This window comes from Schistocerca americana, chromosome 3 (genome assembly GCF_021461395.2).
Source record: "Schistocerca americana isolate TAMUIC-IGC-003095 chromosome 3, iqSchAmer2.1, whole genome shotgun sequence".
Classification (NCBI taxonomy): domain Eukaryota; kingdom Metazoa; phylum Arthropoda; class Insecta; order Orthoptera; family Acrididae; genus Schistocerca; species Schistocerca americana.
The window spans coordinates 611342690-611363801 of record NC_060121.1 but is presented as its reverse complement, the minus strand read 5'-3'; the positions used below and the strand labels follow the sequence as shown (position 1 = coordinate 611363801).

Sequence of the window (21112 nt, the reverse complement as noted above, 5' to 3'; positions counted from 1 at the left end):
GGTGATATTTCTGAACTCTGTCCCTGTTCCTAAACCTCACCAGTCCTTTTCCTTCACTCCTCTTCCTTCCCCTTCAACCCTTCTGCCAGAGGAAGAAGCCACTGGATCCGAAAGTTTGCATATGTAAAACCTTTTTTATATTTGTGTTTCCTTGCCACCGCCTGGGGAGCACATTTTTTATCCATCCAATTACATTGTATTGTCAAAAATTGATTATTTTCATTGTTATAATGTTGTTTTTATTTATATAATGTTAATGTAATTCTACAACACTGATAATGCTACTGAAATTTTGTATGTGGTTTTATGCTACTCATTGTATGTAATATACAGCTGACATTCTTGTTATTAGGTTTATTTGGCTATGGCTTTGTGACTAATATTACATGTACTGTAATTCTGGAATGCAGCTGTAATAATGTTTAATCGTTTCTTATTTCTTCAATTACATCATCTTAGATGAATTGGTGAGATTTCATGTTTTGTAACACCAATGTTCACTTAATGCTGATTTTGTGGCTCTTGGTTGTGGCAGTTTGTTCGTGTGGGTTGTAGGCAAACGGGTCATACTATCTGGTAGCCAATGAGAATCGCTGAATCTTCTTTTGTAAGAAGATATGAATTGATTACATTTGTTCTTGATATGCAGAGTGCTAGAATAACTTTTACTGGTATGATTATTATGAACTGGTGTAGTGCCCACTGCTTCACTTGTGTAGACTGCATTGTCTAGCTAAAGCTGTAGAAGCATGGTGTTTTCCAAATATACTTCCTCCAACAAAGTGATTCTGGTAGCTGGAGTTGAAAGTTTTTGTTAATCCTGCCTTTTTAAATTCTTGTGGTGATGTTACCATAGAAATTTGCATTCCCTTATACACATATTTCTTTATTTCTAATTGAGATAATGAAATATTTTCATGAAAACTTTCATCCCCATTGCACCCAACCTTGGGGGTTAAATTTCCAATTTTTGTTGTTTCTATGAGAAACCAAATATAAATTTTCATAGATTTAGTTTTGAAAATGCCTTCACAATAAGATACTTTCATAAAATGCCTAGGGGTTGAATTTCCAAAACACTAAATCATATTTTTTTGTCATTTTTTAACAAGAAACCAAATACCAGTTTTCGTAGTTCTAGCTTCAAAATTGCCCTAATAACAGCTATATCCCATATTAAATGGTGCCTGTGGCATAAGATCAACACCCTCTCCAAATTTAAAGTTCCTGTTTTTAGCAGTTTGGGCTAGGCAATGATGAGTCAAACAGTCAGCACATTTCCTGTTATATATAATATTTTATAGTTGGTTATGGAGTTTTGTACTAGATGAGCTGACAGACTGACCTGTAGTGTAGCTCGAGGCCTAGCTGAAGTTCATAGTGGCAGTTTGGTCATTTATGGGCAAAACTAACACGGTGAATGGAAGAAAATTGTAAAACTGGCGAATGGAAGAAAATGGCAAAACTGACTGTTGCCGTTATCTTTTCCCTGTAATGTCATGAAAATGATGGGTAACCATATTTCAAGGTTATATAACACTAATATACCCAGCAATGCTTCACCATTGCTTAATAATTATGGGAATTGGATATACACTAAAAACTTCCCCCTCCCCACCATCCCTCCCACTTGCCGGTTTCCTCCTCCCCCTATCTTCAACCATCTCTTTCTTCTTCTTCCCTCCTCTCTCTGCTCATCACCTCCTACCCCATCTCTCTGTCCATCCCCCCCCCCCCCCCCCCCCCCCAAGCAATCTCTCTGTCTATTCTCTCTCCACCCTCCAGCAGTCTCTCTCTCTCTCTCTCTCTCTCTCTCTCTCTCTCTCTCTCTCCCCCCCTCCCGTGTGTGTGTGTGTGTGTGTGTGTGTGTGTGTGTGTGTGTGTGTGTGTGTGTGTTAAAAACATGTAGCCTGTGTCTGACCAAATGCTCATTACAGTATCATGTAAAAATTTGAACTTAATTGGCCACGAGCTTTCACAGACATGTATATTTATATATTATATAGATTAAAAAAATATTTAATCTGTGTCTATTCAGATGTTCCTTAGATATCGTGTACAAATTTTAAACAAATCAGTCAAGTTCTTTTTGAGATTTGTGGTAAAAAAGTTTTTCCTCTATATATAACATATATTTTTATATATTATATGTATAATATATGTCCATCCAAATATTCAGTAGAGTAGTGTGTTAAATTTGTAGGTAAATCAGTCGAGTAGTTTTCGATATTTTTGGTAGCAACCGTAAACAATGACTTGTGTTTATACAGTGGTATGGATGATGACGACGACATCACCACTCATTACACGTGTGAACAGACACAAATAATATGAAATGTGATTGCAGAAATAATACGAAACTAAGGGCTTCATTGGCTGGGATGAACTAAATACACGACAAGCGCCTAATATTTAAGACATACTGGAACAAACACTAACACAAAAATCAGTCAAATGAAACCCTCAGGAAACAACAAAACAACAATAACAAATCTGATCAAAAACTGGTATCAGAAATTTCATTTATTCAGTACAGCTCAAAGTAAGTCCATAAACCCAAACATAGCTCCAAAACATAGGACCGAGAATTTCACGTGGCCTGTATAGCTCAAATGGAGTGTATAATGCCATGACTTCAGACATAGCTCCAATAGCCAGTACAGGAAATTTGTATTGACCTATATAGCAGAAACAAAATCCACACTAGCACAAAACCACATACAACTTGACAAATTCAGTATTTAATAGTTCACTTGACCTATATGGCTAAAACGAAATCCACAGTGCTACAAGAACAAAACTCTTCCATATAATTACCTGACCACTGTAGGTAAAACAAATTCCGTGATACCTACTTCTCACAATCCAAAATAATTACCAACAACTAACAACACAGCCCAAAAATTCATTAAAAATTGCATTGAAACCAATGTTGATATACAATACAAGAAACATCCAGTTATGCATGTAAACACACATACCATGCAATGAAAAATAAATAAAACCATGAAAACATATTTACCAACCAAAGACAACGGTGTAGAAATCTAGCAATCTAATGATAGCAAAAATACTATGCCATCAGTGCAATCTCTCAAATGATCAGCCTAGACCTCTGCAACCAGGATTCCCTCTGGATAGAATGCCATGCATTGTCCTGCTGACATTGCAACAAATATTGGTTCCTAGTCCGAAATGCAGAAACGATGATCAGTCTCAAACCATCTGCACAAATGAACGCATATGGCAGCTAAATCAAATTTTTTAATTGTGTTCAATGTGTCCTCCATCGCAGCATGCAAGAACCACTTTGTTATCATATCCACAACTAACAAAAACTGAAACATAAAATTAAATCTCCTTCCATAAACAACACACCACACTAATGAACCCAAACCCAAAAACAAATATATTTCCCTGATGAAATTTTCACTCTGCAGCGGAGTCTGTGCTGATATGAAACTTCCTGGCAGATTAAAACTGTGCGCTGGACCGAGACTCAAACTTGGGATCTTTTCCTTCTGCGGGCAAGTGCTCTACCGACTGAGCTACCCAAGCATGACTCACGACCTGTCCTCGCAGCTTCACGTCTGCCAGTACCTTGTCTCCTACCATGGGAAGGGAAGGTAGGAGACGAGGTACTGATGGAAGTGAAGCAGTGAGAATGGGTCATGAGTCTAACCTAACCTAACCTATTTGGGTTGCTCAGTTGCTAGAGTACTTGTCCGTGAAAGGCAAAGTTCCTGAGTTCTGATGTCGGTCTGGCACATAGTTTTAATCTGCCAGGAAGTTTCATATCAGTGCACATTCTGCTGCACAGTAAAAAATTCATTCTGGGAACATCCCCCAGGCTGCGACTAAGCCATGTCTCCGCAATATCCTTTCTTCCAGAAGTGCTAGTCTTGCAAGGTTTGCAGGAGAGCTTCTGTGAAGTTGGGAAGGTAGGAGGCGAGGTACTGGTAGAAGTGAAGCTGTGAGGGCAGGTTGTGTGTCGTGCTTGGGCAGCTCAGTTGATAGAGCGCTTGCCAGCGAAAGGCAAATGTCTCGAATTCGAGTCTCCCTCTGGCACACAGTTTTAATCCGCCAGGAAGTTTCAAATATGTTTCCATAATTGTCTACATCAAAAGCATATATCCCATCACAATCTCTTTCAGTATTATTCATACAGATAGCACTCATGAAGTCCATTATATCACTAACAGCATTCACAAACAATATAGGAACAAACATCAAACTTCCCACACCAGGGCATACCACCACAAACTCACCACATGCACTCTGCAGACATGATCCAATTCATATATGCCACACCACCATGATGTATTATAACATGGCACAGCTATGTCACTGGTCAAAGCAGACATATGATACCGAATACTTCAATTGGGGTAGGAAAACCTGACATGCTGACAGATTGGCCTGAAGCACAGACTGAGGCCCAGGTTAGGTTGGAATGTGACAGTTTGCTGTGTCTCGGTGAAGCCAACAAATCTCAAAACGAAAATTTGATTGCAGCAGTAGGTTGATGTGTAGATTTAGTCCAACATATTGGCTCATCATTGCAATAACTTACTTATATGCCATATTCCTGATTTGTGATGATGTGATTAAATTCTATCTTGATAAAACAAAACAACAGCCAACTTTATTTATGAAACATAGAGTAGTAGCAAACAAGCATTCTGATTCATTTTATTCAGTTCCCACCATTCATCAGGCAAAGTGTTACCAACATTGACAAGCAGTGTAACAGCCACCGACCCTGTAAGTGCACTTTTACTTGTCCGATTCATGTAATTGTTCAAGAATTGATGATGCAAATGAGGTTTTTATGTGGCACCTCATACTCACTTTATGGAATACACAGTTGACATTCTTGTTATTAGGTTTATTTAACTATAAATTTGTAATCAATGTTACATGTATTATATTTCAGAAATGAGGCATGTAATTATCCCAATTTCTGCCGCAATGAAATATAAACCCCTAGTGTCTTTGGTAATATCTTTGCTATCCATTAGAACAGCTGTTTTGGAGTTTGGTCTGCATGTGGACATACTGAGAGAATAAGTTGATGTATGGAAGCATGTGGATTTTCAGTGGTTGGATGTTAAATACATACTTAGTATTCTACATGGCCATCCAACATGTAGTGTAAACATTGTACCCATTTGATACATATCATACTCAAACAGGGACCCATCTCCCACCCCACCCCTTGTCTCCATGGACACTCGCTCTGGTACCGCGTATTGCAGAATTTGAATCCGCGCCAGACGGCATGGAGCTCGAAGACCCCTAGAGGTCTCTGCATCATCGCACCGTAAGCCGTGGCAGCACGCGCCTCATGGCCCACAGTTAGTGTGAAGGCACCACAGTGGAACACGTGGTCCTAGCGGCCAATAGCAGCACCCCCAATCACGTATTTAAGCACCTGCCTCTTGCTCAGCCAGTCAGTCCAATCTTGCGTGCGTCTCTGGACTTATCGCCTTGCCTTAGACAGCTTCTTTACTTTCTTGTTTTGTGTACGAGACGAGTGGACATGGTTTTCTTGTGATTCTGTTGTTTCGGTCTTGTTGTTGTTAGTTAGGTCCTTCATTGGTTGTGTCCGTCCTCTCCCGTTTGTGTCATTGTTCGCAGGCCGCTCCATGGGTCCCGCCGAGCTTTCTGTTCCGTCAACCCTGCGACCGTTTCGGTCGCAGTTACAACACTCACTGTTGCTCAGATTTTTTTAGCCACTCTCAAATCTGAGACTCTATTCCATATGTTTGGACCTTTGGTAAGAGTCTGCAGTATGACAACTATGTCAAATGTTTTCCAGAAATCAAGGAATGTGGAATCTGCCTGTTGCCTTTCATTCATGGTCCACAGGATATCGTGCAAGAAAAGAGCAAGCTGAGTTGTGTACATGAGCGATGCTGTCTAAGTTCATGTTGATTTGTGGGTAGAAGCCTTTCTCTCTCAACCAAATTTATTGTATTCATACTAAGAATATGCTCAGTAATTCTGCATCAAATAGACGTTAAGGATATTGATCTGTAGTTTTCCTAATTACTCTTCGTATATACTGGCGTTTTTCTTCCTAGTCTTTTGGGACTGGACGAGAGATTTGCAATAAATACCAGTCAACAAGGCCAATACTGAAGAGTTCTCTCTGTTAAACCAAATTGGTGTTCCATCTGGACGTGATGACTTATTTGTTTTCAACTCTTTCAACTCCTTTTCAATGCCAAGGATGCCTAGGATGTTCACTAAACAGGAGTTTATGTGGCAGTGAAATGATGGTATGTCTGTGTGATTATCCTCCATATGTAATTTTTTGATGTGATATTTAAAACGCCAGCTTTCCTTTTGCTGTCTTGTGTTACCACTACATCAGACTGGACTCGCTTAGCTATTGCATACCCATATTCCTGTATGGGGACAGCAGCGTGCATGAGGCGAGCTAGCAGTTGATCTCACAGATATCTCTATTCTGTGTACTGTTCTGCTTTCATTCGTCCCTATAACCAAAAATCTGAAAATGTGTGTGCGTTGTTCTAAGAGAGTGTGGTGATCAGAAAAGATACGACTAGAATGGGGCCAGGGCCATTACGTAGTCTTTTGCAGCGCAGTGTTGGTTGCACTGGGCATGAGGCAGGGAGATATGAAAGAGAATGTGTCAGCAGTTGGTTATAAACACCCAAAAGAGGGAACAGTGTGTTTCACAGTTAGTTGAAGTAGTTATTTCAAATCTTTGCGTGAATGTAACCACAGAATGCACATGTATTCAATAAAACCACCATTAACCCCAAAAGTTTTCAAGTTATTCACCATAGCAGTAAAAATCAATTTGTGGCACATGATTTACCACTGAAATTATGGTGTGAAGTGATGTGATAGATACATCTGAATCACTACTTATATTGTTCAGTAAATACAGGTGAGCTGTTTGTTCTGACATCTCATTTGTTGGCTTCACTAATGCAGAACCAACTCACCACCACTTTCGAAGCTAAACAGTAATCCAGGCCGTGGACAATGCTACATATCAGCCTGTAACCACCTTTGTTTCAAAAAAGTAACAAATATAAATATCACACCTTTATTTGCTACTACTTGTCATGACCCACCGTAACAAGAAATAATCTACGAATAATATCAAATCGTTTCAATATCGGCACTCAGAATAATCACCTCTTTTTTCACCTTTCATTTATTACTTACAGTTACTCTACACTGACCCTCTCCCCTCTCCTCTTTAGGCCACACACAACTAAAGTATTGCCGACATCTGTACCATAGAGGAAGTGTTCTGTCTTTCACAGCCTATTGGGCTAAATGCAATGGAAATGCTGTTTCGCATTATGGTAGAATGGGGAGTGCTGAAAGTACATTTCTATTCTCGTGGGCAGTAGAATTCATCTAGTTGTTCAGTTAACACATTTTCCAAAACAGACATATAATTGTCCTGTAATTCATTTGTACAAAATAACAGTGATGTCTTCATACATGCTCTGCAAACCATGGTGAAGTGCGTAGCAGAGTGTACTTAGCATGGTACCACATGTTGGGGTTTCTTCTCATTTCAGTCAACTATGGAGCACGGGAAGAATTACAGCTTAAATCCTTCTGTGCATACGGTATTTAGTGAGATTTTATCTTCTTAGTTCCTGTAGGTTTGATAACTAGGAGACTGAAGAATATGTCCAGAATCTTCACTAAATTGCTGCTCCTTGAAATTGAAGTAGGCTTTCTCAGGATATTTTTCATCTATATTCCTGAGGCTGGATATTCATATTTTTCAACATTTCTGTGACCGTCTCCCATGGTTCAAACAAAACTGGGATCATTCATACCACCCTTCTTCATATACATTCAGCATCCTGCTGTAGTCCTATTTGATATGAGCCCCACACACCCGAGCAATATTCTAACATGAGATGCACTAATGATTTCTAAACAGTCTCCTTTGTAGACTGCAGCATTTTCCCAGTAACCTAGCTATGATCGGAAGTCGGCACCTGCCTTACCTGTGACTGACTTATGTGATTATTCCATTTCATATCCCTATGAATTGTTACATCCAGGTATTTGAAGGAGTTGACTGATTCTAATTGTGAATCATTGATGCTGTAGTCTTAGGCCACTGCATTTTTCATTTTGTAAAGTGCATAATTTTACATTTATGTATATATAAAGTAAGATGCTATTCTTTGTACCACTTTGAAATCTTATCAAGATTTGACTGAATATTTATGCAGCCTTTTTCGGACATAACTTCATTAGCAAACTCGGCACGAAGGATGGGGAAGGAAACTGGCTGTAGTCTCTGAAAGAACCATCCTAGCATTCACCTAAAGTGATTTGAAAAACTCAAAGAAAAATTTAACCTGCTTGGGCAGATGAGGATTTGATCTGCCATTCTCCTGAATAAGAATCCAGTGTATTACTACTGTGCCACCTCACATGGCCTCTTTGTATAAGTTTAGTATCTCCTGTTACTCATTTTTGGAATGGGTCCCACACAATTGAGTAATATTCTAAGATGGGTGAGAGGAATATTTTTTAAGCCATGTCCATTATAGATTTTCTACAGTTTTCCAGTATCCTACCAATAAACTGAAATCTAACACCTACTTTACCTACTAGTGAGCCTATGTTCTTGTTTTGTTGCTACAAAGTATTTGTATGATGTGACTGGTTCCAATTATGACACATTGATTTTGTTATAAACTATTACATTTTTGCATTTTGTGGAGTGCAGAATTTTACTTTTCTGTACATTTAAAGCAAGTTGCCAATCTTTGCACTAGTTTGCAAGCTTATCAAGATCTGATTGAATATTTCTACTGCTCCCTTCATACATTACTTCATTATAGATAACTATGTCAACTGATGTTGTTATTAATATTGTCTGCTAGGTCATAATTCTACAACATTAACAACAAAGGACCCCAATACACGTCCAGGTGCCACGCCTAAAGTTACTTCTTTCATTGACTCTCCGTCCAAGGTAACATGCTACATCCTCCCTACCAAGTAATCCTCAACAGAATCATTAATCTTCAAACAGTGGAAGATCTGGGATACAATAACAACAAATTGAATAAAGATAAATTACTACTTACTACATAAAGATGTTCAGCACTGTACAGAAGCTTATTGTACTTTTAATGGGCCCATCTGCCTCTCAGTGCCTCCACTCTGTGGTGAAAAGCTGTATATTCTAATTCATGTTGCAGTCATAAATTTTGATACCCCAGATGATCACACTTTTGTTAATCAATTTTGGAGTGATACCGAGTAAAACTGTTTTTGGAAGTCAAGAAATACTGGATCTGACTGCTGAGATTCATAGCTTTCAGAATATCATTTGAGAAAAATGCCAAGTTTGGTTTTGCATGATCGTTATTTTTGGAATCCATGCTGGTTAGCATGGAGGATATCATTCTGTTCAAGATATCTTACTGTGTTAGAGTTCAGAATATCCTGTTGGATTCTAAACAGGTGGATGTCACTGCCATTGGACGGAAGTTTTGTGGATAACTTCTGCTACTGTCCTGATAGCTGGCTGTGACCTGTGTTTGGTTAAAACTGGAGCTAATTCTACAGCAAACTCTGTGTAGAATATTATAGGGATCCATTTGGGCCCCGGAGCCTTGTTAAATTTAGCTGTTTTTCAATGCCACTGACACTAAAATCTGCATTAATCATCTTCGCAGTGTTCCAAAAAGGGAACTGAGGCAATACATCTGTATCTTCATTAGTAAAAGAACATTTGAAAACAGAATGCACTGTTGCTGCTTTTACTTTGCTGGTCTCAATTTCAGTTCCTGTGTTGGTGTCATCTATGAATGTCTGGACACAAACTTTGGCATCACTGGCAGCCTTTACGTATGAGCAGAATTTCTTTAGGTTTTATGACAGATCTCTTGATAAGGATCTGCTGTGGTAGTCCTAGCCCTCTTGACATCTGAACGTGTTTAGTTCTACATCTCTCTGCCTAGGGCCCCGTGATTTGCCTTACATCTACTATGCAAAAGTCGCTGTTGCTTGAGAAGTCTTTTTACAGTGACTGTATACCATGAAGAGTTCCTCCCATCATGAATTGGTCTACTAGATGTATAACTATCCAGCATATAGTCAACAACTGTTTTTTTTTTTTTTTTTTTTAAAAAAAAAAAAAAAGACTTGAGCCACAGTATTTCTGTGCACTATTAACTTCCTATACTTAGTATTGTAAGAGCTCCGTTGCTTTTTAGAAGTGCATCAACACCTATGGATATACAAGGTGGATGGAAAGTTTTTTGGTTTTTCCCTCACATTTTTAGAATATTTTTATTACACAGAAGTTTTTCTATTAAAACATGTCTCTGCATTTAAATGAATGACTTGGACAGTCATTAGTTCACTTGTCAGTATTTTTATATGGTGTTCCTGATTATGGAGACATTCTTTAAGCCATCTGCCAAAACTTTCTGCAAGCACTGCTGTCTTTTCACAGGTGACTTGAGTTCCATTCTTCCTGAACATGTATAATAAATTGGTCTCTGCTACGTTAACAAGGTTTGTTGCAGACTACATCCTGTTGTCTGACCCATGTGAACTGTTTCTCTCTCTTACATAAGAACAGCATTTCTAGATTTGGAAAAGGCCATTCTAAACTGCTTAAGAAGAGACAGGAACATTTCTTTGCCAATAATAATGACCATTGATGGTCCTTTTTGGATTTTGCATCAACCACATGCAGTTTAGTTTTTCCATAGCCACAGATGCCCCTCAGTACCCATTATCTGCAATCCTTGCTTTGTTCTGTGAGCTGGGCCAATTTTCTGTGGTTCATTTGTGCAGATTTGACAGTTTTTTTTATTGTGCTTTGGATAAAGCTCTCCTGAAGACTCGTCTGTAAATGAAATGTTCATACTTTTGCTCTTTCCTTCAGGGTTCACATTGCACAAACCACCAGACATTACTCTTTTACAAAATGCATGACAGTCAACAAGTTTTTTTTCTGATAGCGTGTGTTTTGTTGGTTAGGCATAAGCATGTTTTCCCCAGGATTATCTATGCGTAAAGCCTGTTATAGTTGTCCTATTGATGGTCTTCTGTCTCTGCTGCTAGTCATCAGACATTTGGTAACTGCCCAAGTACCAATGACAATTTTATCCTTTGCTGAAACTTCCTGGTAGATTAAAACTGTGTGCTGGACTGAGACTTGAACTCGGGACCTTTGCCTCCATGGGCAATTGTTCTACCAAATGAGCTACCCAAGCACGACTCACGACCTGTTCTCATAGCTTTAATTCCGCCAGTACCAGATTTTGTTTTTAATGTTTGATGTGTGTTTTTTTGGTCCTCCAGCTCCTTCACTGTCACTGACATTGCCATCTCTTTTGTTAACTCAAAGTCTAACGATTTTTGATGTTTGAGCAATTTTTGTGTTAAGACATTCCTCTGGTATGTAGACCTTGAATCTGGGAACGAACATGTTCATGTTTTGGTCCCATTTGTTAAATGACACCCTTAAAGGATGAGAAATGCAGGTAACTACAGAGAAATATATCTAAAAACAAAGATGATGTGACTTACCAAATGAAAGTGCTGGCAGGTCGACAGACACACAAACAAACACAAACATACACACACAATTCAAGCTTTCGCAACAAACTGTTGCCTCATCAGGAAAGAGGGAAGGAGAGGGAAAGACGAATGGAAGTGGGTTTTAAGGGAGAGGGTAAGGAGTCATTGCAATCCTGGGAGCAGATTTAAATATGTCTGCTTGTGTCTGTATATGTGTGGATGGAGATATGTGTGTGTGTGTGTGTGTGTGTGTGTGTGTGTGTGTGTGTGTGTGTGCGAGTGTATACCCATCCTTTTTTCCCCCTAAGGTAAGTCTTTCCGCTCCCGGGATTGGAATGACTCCTTACCCTCTCCCTTAAAACCCACTTCCTTTCGTCTTTCCCTCTCCTTCCCTCTTTCCTGATGAGGCAACAGTTTGTTGCGAAAGCTTGAATTTTGTGTGTGTATGTTTGTGTTTGTTTGTGTGTCTGTCGACCTGCCAGCACTTTCATTTGGTAAGTCACATCATCTTTGTTTTTAGATATATTTTTCCTATGTGGAATGTTTCCCTCTATTATAACTACAGATAAAATTAAAAATTAGTTTAAATAAGGAATGTACAAATCCATTAAATCAAAGAAAATTAAACTTTCTCCAATCTGTCGTTTTTATCTCCCTAATTACAATTTAGATATAAGATAAATTATTTTTCTGTTCTTTCATTAGGTGGAAACAGATGGATATGTAAAACAAAAAAAACTGAATGACAAACTTTCATTAACTTACCAAGCTCAGGCATGTTAAATTTATGAAAAAGATCAACATAGAAGAAGGGCACCACTACAACAGTTGCCAGCAACAGAAAAATAAGTGTGGGAATGTGTTCACTATGACTCTTCAAGTAATTTAGACTTGCATTAAAGTTTATACAGCCAGCAATGTCAGTTGGTATAAAGGGGTCTTCTCTCCACAGAGCATCAAAACTCAGGGGCTCTGTTAAAAAGGGGAGAAACTTTCTGATCATCCTGTATAAATTATGGTGATGCACTGCTCATTGCTACAGAAATGAGCTTTGAAATATATTTTCTTCTTTGGCTTCAGTTTTGCATGATGGATCCATCTTCTGTTTGATCTGCTAAATTTATTTCTTCCTCCTGGGTGATGGTGGGGTATTTTTTTAAGATACTCTTGCATTGGTTGTCCTTTGTAAGAACTCCATAACTTGTTTCTATAGACCTCTGATTGTCAGATTTTCATTGCGGCCTAATCTCCACATATTGGTTTTGGTCATTGTCTGTTTTGATATTCATTGTGTAATATCTTAGAGGCAACTCATTACATTCATGAATGAATGTATTAATCATTTGCTCTGACAAGGCTATGACTTCCTAAATTCATGCTCTGAAATGAGGTCTATTCTGTCTGACATTTTGCCCATCACACCTAGAATAGCTTTTTGTTGCTCACCCAATCTCCACAATATCCTTGTTAGAGCCAATGCTCCTTCTACCCCCATTTCCCTACCCTATGGTACCTTCCCTTGTGACTGGCTGCAATGTAATACTTGCCCTATACCACCACCTGTCCCAGCCCTGGATCTGACAAAACATATATGATCAAGGAGAGAGCTGCCTTTGAAACAAGGCATATTGTGTACCAACTGTTTGTAAACACTGTTTGGCCTTTTACATTGGCATGACCACCACAAAGTGCCACTGGCTCAAAAAAACTTGCAAAATCAATACCTTTTTTATATGTGTGTTCTCCTACCATCACTTTCTATCCAATTTCATTGTGTTGATTGATTGAATTCATTACTTGTTTTTCCGTACTTTCTTGCAAGTGTTGACGTCATACATTATTGAGATTTTCCAACCTATATTACTGTCTACTTTTTGAATGTGAAATGTTCAACAGCAGAAAAACTCAAAGTGGTTAACTTATCAACTGGTATTTGTTCTTAGAATTAACTAGCATCACATGAGAATGCTATGACATTGGTTCTGCTTTGGTTACAGTATTGATTCCCAAAGAAACAGTTACCTGATGTTTCCCTGGGATGCACTTTGAATCACTTACGAGTCCCAACAAACGAAATACACTGTTTCATAACTGCAAAGATATTCAGACCAAGATTGTTCAGAGCAAAGAAGTAAGGAGTAGTTGGACAATATGGGAATCGTACATCACCAGGGAAAATATAAATTAATCGAAAGTCTATGAAATATGTCTTGACTCTGAATCAATTGAGAATAGAACAGATGTGTATTTGAACTTTTTATCTTCAAGTTATCTTTTTTGTGAGTTTGAGGAATATTGACCTTTACTCTTGAAACAAAGAATTTATGTGTAAAGTAAAGTACATATTTAATTTAAAGATGTTACTGGAAAGCCCAGGTAGAATACAAATGATGGAAAGAGTAAAGGTGACCATTTATTGTATACCTAAGGTACTGAGGAGCTGTCGGGAGCATAAACGAGACTGCAAACATTGCTAATCTGTTGGTCAATGAAGGGTTATGTCAGGTGTTGTGATGAGAGGACAAAAGGGGTAGGCCATGTAGTTCAATAACAATGGACTTCTTTGATGGCTGGCAAACTTCATAATGTAACCAAAATTTGACACCCTTTTCTCTCTCAATTTTTCAATGACAGTGCTGTTGAACATGACATATCAATTGTGGTTGACTCTCTATAACATTCATTTCTATTATCTTCCAACCCATGAAGCTTATCAATTTTTTTTATAGTTATATTGTCCTTCTATCTGAACTATAAATGTCTGCTTCTGATTGTTATTGACATGAGTGTTAGGGTAATTCTTCAGTGTTTGGTGATAAATTAGTCCAGTTTTTTTACTGAACTGTTGAATAATGTATTGAACTCCTCTTATATGTGAAATTTATGGTGCATAGCTGATTCTATAAGTGAAAGTCTATTGCAAGGGACTACTAATGACATCAATCTAAATTACCATTTTTTTCAAGGAGAGAGGTTTTGACTGTGATTAATTGTGTACAATGTATGGACATCAACATGTCAAATAACAATGTGGTTTTAGCTTGTCTAGATGTTCTACATACTACAAATGACTAATATGTATGTTAGCATGTGGTCATAATAATATGACACCACAGTGTATTGCCAGTTTACATGCATGCAGTTCATTGCATTACATTTTAGTGTGCGAATTTAGATGGTTGGTGAATTAGTTCACTTCGCTGAAATTGTTGTGTTGATGTATTATGTTAATCTTGTTACCAAATAGTTCGAAGATTTAGTTTCATCGGGGATTTTGTGATTTGACACTGATACGTAAGTTAATATTTGTGTATTCTTTTGTTAATAATTTTTTTTGTTACTAGGGCGTTGCTGAGCAAGGAGAGCAAGGACAAACTTAGTGTCAATTTTATGTATGAACCACCTCCAGGAACTAAAAAAGAACGTGAAAGAGAAGACGATGAGCCAGAGTATAAATTTGAATGGCAGCGGAAATTCAATGCCCCAAGAGAGGAGTGAGTACTTATAAATGTAAATGCATTATTTTTAATGCTTCTGTTTGTTCACACACCCAAAATAGTTGACACTCTATGTTGTATTTGGATTTTATCGTATGTTTTCTGTTGAAGGAGAATATTTCCCTTATTAGAAGCTACTTGCACAAATTGATTTATTAACTAGATAGTTAGCCAAGCTTGTCCTTCAGATTGCTTGCTTCAGATGTACTGTAAGATAATGTACAATTTTCCTGCCTAAATTTGTGATACTTGAGTTAAATCTGCCTCTTGTGTCAATGCTTTAAAGTATTCCTGTGGTGCATCTTAAGGTATCATTGTTTACGCACTATAACAGTAATGGAAATTTCTGGATGGAAAAATAAATAAAATAGGGAAAGTCAACCACTTACCTGTAGAGAACTGATGTGTCATACATAGAAACATGTTATAGAAAATGGTTAACACTAGCTTTCGAACCCTTGCCATTTTGCTTGTAAGAGTATGTACATTCACACACATAACCACACAGACAGTAAAATGTACATGCTTATGGTAGAGACGCACTGATTATTGAATGTCAGTTATTGAAAGCAGTTACCTGGGTAGATGGAAGCAGGGAGGGTGTAGGGAAGGACACAAATGGCAAGGAGAGAGTAACAGAATAATGCAAGGCAGGTCTTTCGCCAGTTGAGTAAGCAGTGCACAAGGTGAACGGAGTTCAGAGGGCAGCATATAGAAGGGTTAGAAAGAGAGGGAGGGGAGGGGAGAAAAGGAGAAGATGATGATGATGATGATGATGATGATGATGATGATGATGATGATGATGAAGAGAGACACAAGGAGAGGAGAGAGTAAGGGAGAGGTGTGGAAAAAAGGGAGGAGAGGGAGAAAAATGGGAAAGAGAGAGAGAGAGAGAGAGAGAGAACTCACATAGGGAAGGGGGGAAGAGTGGTGAAGGAAGGCAAGACATGATGGGGATGGGGAAGGAATAGTGTGGATAGAAGAATAGAAGAGAGAAATAAAAAGGTAAGATGAGGCAGTGGGAAACAAGTTAACAGAGGTTTAGACCAGGGAGAATGCGAGAGCTCAAGATATGCATGTTTAAGAGTTGTGCACTGCAAGTTTGGCAACTGTATGGTAAAATTTGCAGTTTGCCACAGTTTTGGAACTGCCATTCACACTAGTGAACAGTTGGGTAATTGGATACTTTTATGTCCACATGCAATGCTGTACAGTAATTGCAGCATAGCTAATATATAATACGGCTGCTTTCAAACATGGCCATACTTTTTTTTTGGGTGGCAGATGCCTGTCTGTCTACTGCAGTAGGAGGTTGTGGGTGGCTGTGTGGGATGGGTATTGCACCTGAGTCAACCACATGCAACTGACACATGGGGTGCAGGATTGTGAGCAGGATTGGAGTAGGAATGGACAAGAATATTCTGTAGGTTGGGCGGGTGGTGGAACACTACTTTGGGTGATTGGGGGGGGGGGGGGGGGGGGGTAGGATTTTGGGTTGGATATCCCTCATGTGGGCATGACAGGAGGTAAGCAAAACACTGGTGGAGGTTGTGGTTGAGCTTTTCAAGGTGATGGTGATACTCAGTGATTAGAGGAGTGCTGGTTGATGCCTGATTAACAGGGTTACTTGTATCAGAGGAGGAGATGACACGGGACATGTGATTATGGATGTTGGAAAGGCTATTGTCTCTCAATAAAAGCTCTGGTAAGGCTATTGGTATATTCTGACAACTTTCCACTGCAGATATATTTTCCATGGGTGGTGAGACTGTATGGTAGGGACTTTTTAATATAAACTGGTGACAGCTGTCAGAATGAAAATAGTGTTGGAGGTTGGTGCACTTGATATGAATAATGTATTATGGAGCCATCTGAGAGGTGGAGATCAGCATCTAGGATGGTGGCTCTTAAGTTGAGAAGGACAAGGAGGGTGTTGGTGTATAAGGACATTACATCAACAGTGAGTAACAAGCAGTCTGTTAATTTGACAGGAACTGTGGAAAAACAGTGAAGGAAGTGAGGAGTGTCTTGAGTGTAGGATGGGGTGTCTTGAATGCAGGATGTAGGCCATGGCACATTTTCTTTTTTCTATTGCCTACCTTCATTTTTCTCCGCGCTTTCTCCCTTGCTCTCCCTCCCCCTCCTTGTCTCCATCTTCATCACCATCTTCCTCCCCTCCCCTCCCCTCCACCTCTCTGTATCCCTTATAAGCCCTACCCTCGGAATTCTGTTTGTCTTGTCGTGCAGCTGCTGAGTCATCTGGCTACCCCTCCTTGTATTCTACGTACATTTGTGTGTGTGTGTGTGTGTGTGTGTGTGTGTGTGTGTGTGTGTGTGTGTTCTTACTAAAAAAAGAAGAAAAGAAAGAGAGAGAGAGCAAAAGCTTGGAAGCTAGTGTTAACTGTCTTTTGTTGTGTATTTTTATGTGCCACATGCCAGTCCTCTATGTGTGAGCAGTTGCCTTTCACTTATTTTACATACCATTACACAGTCTTTGTCTTTAAATATTTGCCAAGCATGTATGTTTTACTGGAAAATTTTTGTGTATCTTCGGTCATTAACTTGAATATCACAGTTTGAAAAATTGAGTTTATCACTTTCTCTTTCAGAGTTAATCACCATACAGAAAAAATGCACTCAGGGGCAGTCATTAACTGGAAAGAAACAGAGAGAGGAGGGAACGCAGGCTGTGTGTGTGTGTGTGTGGGGGGGGGGGGGGGGGGGTCCGCTGAGTACCTCCTTTGTATAATGAACAGTTGGCTTCCCTTATAAGTCATTCAGTCTCCCATTCAAGATTTCATCTTATTGAAATAATGATGTTAGTTTAGAACTGGCTGCTTCTTTTTTCTTAAAAACTTTTGCTAATAAAAGTTGTGTTACCATTGATGTTCTTTCTTCTAGCTACTGTAAAGGTGATTCAGAAATTCGGGACCAACCATTTGGTATACAAGTGCGTAATGTTCGCTGCATTAAATGTCACAAGTGGGGACACATCAACACAGGTACTTCTGTTTTTATTTTTTTATGTGGCTATATAATATCATACTACACCATTCAGTGTGGTGTTAATTAGCCAAAACTGAGAACTGCTGTATTTTATTCATGTTAAATTGTGTAATGTGTAATCTTAACGTTTTGCACAGTTGTTTGTCTTTTACTACTGTTCATCATAGATGAGTTATGTTTACATCAGCTGACACTGAATGCACCGCCAGTTTCAAAAATATCATTCCTAAAGAGATTACAAGATACATCAGTTGTAATAATTATGCTGGCTACAATAGTCTTCCTAGCAGAATATTAAAATTTTACATGGACTTGATAAAACTACCATTGATCTATTTTTCTAAATGGTCATTGGTTCTGGGCCTGGTTGCTAATTGACTTACTTATGTAGTGTAGTGTATACTATAAATAGTATAAAGGACCTGGAAGTGGTGGTGGTGGTGGTGGTGGTGGTTAGTGTTTAACGTCCCGTCGACAACGAGGTCATTAGAGACGGAGCTCATGCTCGGGTTAGGGAAGGATTGAGAAGGAAATCGGCCGTGCCCTTTCAAAGGAACCATCCCGGCATTTGCCTGAAGCGATTTAGGGAAATCACGGAAAACCTGAATCAGGATGGCTGGAGACGGGATTGAACCGTCGTCCTTCCGAATGCGAGTCCAGTGTGCTAACCACTGCGCCACCTCGCTCGGTGGACCTGGAAGTGCAGCTGAACGGAATGCACAGTGTCTTGAAAGGAGGATATAAGATGAACATCAACAAAAGCAAAACAAGGATAATGGAATGTAGTCTAATTAAATCAGATGATGCTGAGGGTATTAGATTAGGAAATGAGACACTTAAAGTAGTAAAGGAGTTTTGCTATTTGGGGAGCAAAATAACTGATGATGGTCGAAGTAGAGAGGATATAAAATGTAGACTGGCAGTGGCAAGGAAAGCGCTTCCGAAGAAGAGAAATTTGTTAACATCGAGTATAGATTTAAGTGTCAGGAATTCTTTTCTTAAGGTATTTGTACGTAGTGTAGCCATGTATGGAAGTGAAATGTGGACGATAAATGGTTTAGACAAAAAGAGTAGAAGCTTTCTAAATGTGGTGCTACAGAAGAATGCTGAAGATTAGATGGGTAGATCACATAACTAATGAGGAGGTATTGAATAGAATTGGGGAGAAGAGAAATTTGTGGCCCAACTTGACTAGAAGAAGGGATCGGTTAGTAGGACATGTTCTGAGGCATCAAGGGATCACCAATTTAGTATTGGAGGGCAGCGTGGAGGGTAAAAATCGTAGAGGGAGACCAAGAGATGAGTACACCAAGCAGATTCAGAAGGATGTACGTTGCAGTAGGTACTGGGAGATGAAGAAGCTTGCACAGGATAGAGTAGCTTGGAGAGCTGCATCAAACCAGTCTCTAGACTGAAGACAACAGCCACAGTATAAAACTAGAGATAAGCAAATCGTCCCCCCATGAACCATGGACATTGCCGTTGAAGGGGAGGCTTGCGTGCCTCAGCGATACAGATAGCCGTATCGTAGCTGCAACCACAACGGAGGGGTATCTGTTGAGAGGCCAGACAAACGCGTGGTTCCTGAAGAGGGGCAGCAGCCTTTTCAGTAGTTGCAGGGGCAACAGTCTGGATGATTGACTGATCTGGCCTTGTAACACTAACCAAAACGGCCTTGCTGTGCTGGTACTGCGAGTGGTTGAAAGCAAGGGGAAACTACAGCCGTAATTTTACCCGAGGGCATGCAGCTTTACTGTGTGGTTAATGATGATGGCGTCCTCTTGGGTAAAATATTCCAGAGGTAAAATAGTCCCCCATTCGGATCTCCAGGTGAGGACTACTCAAGAGGATGTCGTTATCAGGAGAAAGAAAACTGGCGTTCCACGGATCGGAGCGTGGAATGTCAGATCCCTTAATCGGGCAGGTAGGTTAGAAAATTTAAAAAGGGAAATGGATAGGTTAAAGTTAGATATAGTGGGAATTAGTGAAGTTCGGTGGCAGGAGGAACATAACTTTTGGTCAGGCGAATACAGGGTTATAAATACAAAATCAAATAGGGGTAAAGCAGGAGTAGGTTTAATAATGAATAAAAAATTAGGAATGTGGGTAAGCTACTACAAACAGCATAGTGAACCCATTATTGTGGCCAAGATAGACATGAAGCCATGCCTACTACAGTAGTACAAGTTTATATGCCAACTAGCTCTACAGATGACGAAGAAATTGAAGAAATGTATGATGAAATAAAAGAAATTATTCAGATAGTGAAGGGAGACGAAAATTTAATAGTCATGGGTGACTGGAATTCGGTAGTAGGAAAAGGGAGAGAAGGAAACGTAGTAGGTGAATAATGATTTTGGCTAAGAAATGAAAGAGGAAGCCGCCTGGTAGAATTTTGCACAGAGCTTAACTTAATCATAGCTAACACTTGGTTCAAGAATCATAAAAGAAGGTTGTATACATGGAAGAAGCCTGGAGATACTGACAGATTTCAGATAGATTATATAATGGTAAGACGGAGATTTAGGAACCAGGTTTTAAATTGTAAGACATTTCCAGGGGCAGATGTGGACTCTGACCACAATCTATTGGTTATGAACTGTAGATTAAAACTGAAGAAACTGCAAAAAGGTGGGAATTTAAGGAGATAGGACCTGGATAAACTGACTAAACCAGAGGTTGTACAGAGTTTCAGGGAGAGCATAAGGGAACAAATGGCACGAATGGGGGAAAGAAATACAATAGAAGAAGAATGGGTAGCTTCGAGGAATGAAGTAGTGAAGGCAGCATAGGATCAAGTAGGTAAAAAGACGAGGGCTAGTAGAATTCCTTAGGTAACAGAAGAAATACTGAATTTAATTGATGAAAGGAGAAAATATAAAAATACAGTAAATGAAGCAGGCAAAAAGGAATACAAACGTCTAAAAAATGAGATCGACAGGAAGTGCAAAATGGCTAAGCAGGGATGGTTGGAGGACAAATGTAAGGATGTAGAGGCTTATCTCACTAGGGGTAAGATACCTACTGCCTACAGGAAAATTAAAGAG

The 21112-nt window shown here is 39.2% G+C and overlaps 1 protein-coding gene across 1 annotated transcript in view; it reads left to right on the top strand.

Moving 5' to 3' along the window:
* LOC124605771 (corepressor interacting with RBPJ 1) overlaps window positions 1-21112 on the top strand; it is a 71055-nt gene that overhangs the window by 12344 nt on the left and 37599 nt on the right. Inside the window, exons 3-4 of the mRNA XM_047137655.1 lie at window positions 14907-15056; window positions 17961-18061. Coding sequence (XP_046993611.1) covers window positions 14907-15056; window positions 17961-18061 — 251 coding nt within the window. The remainder of the gene's footprint in view (window positions 1-14906; window positions 15057-17960; window positions 18062-21112) is intronic.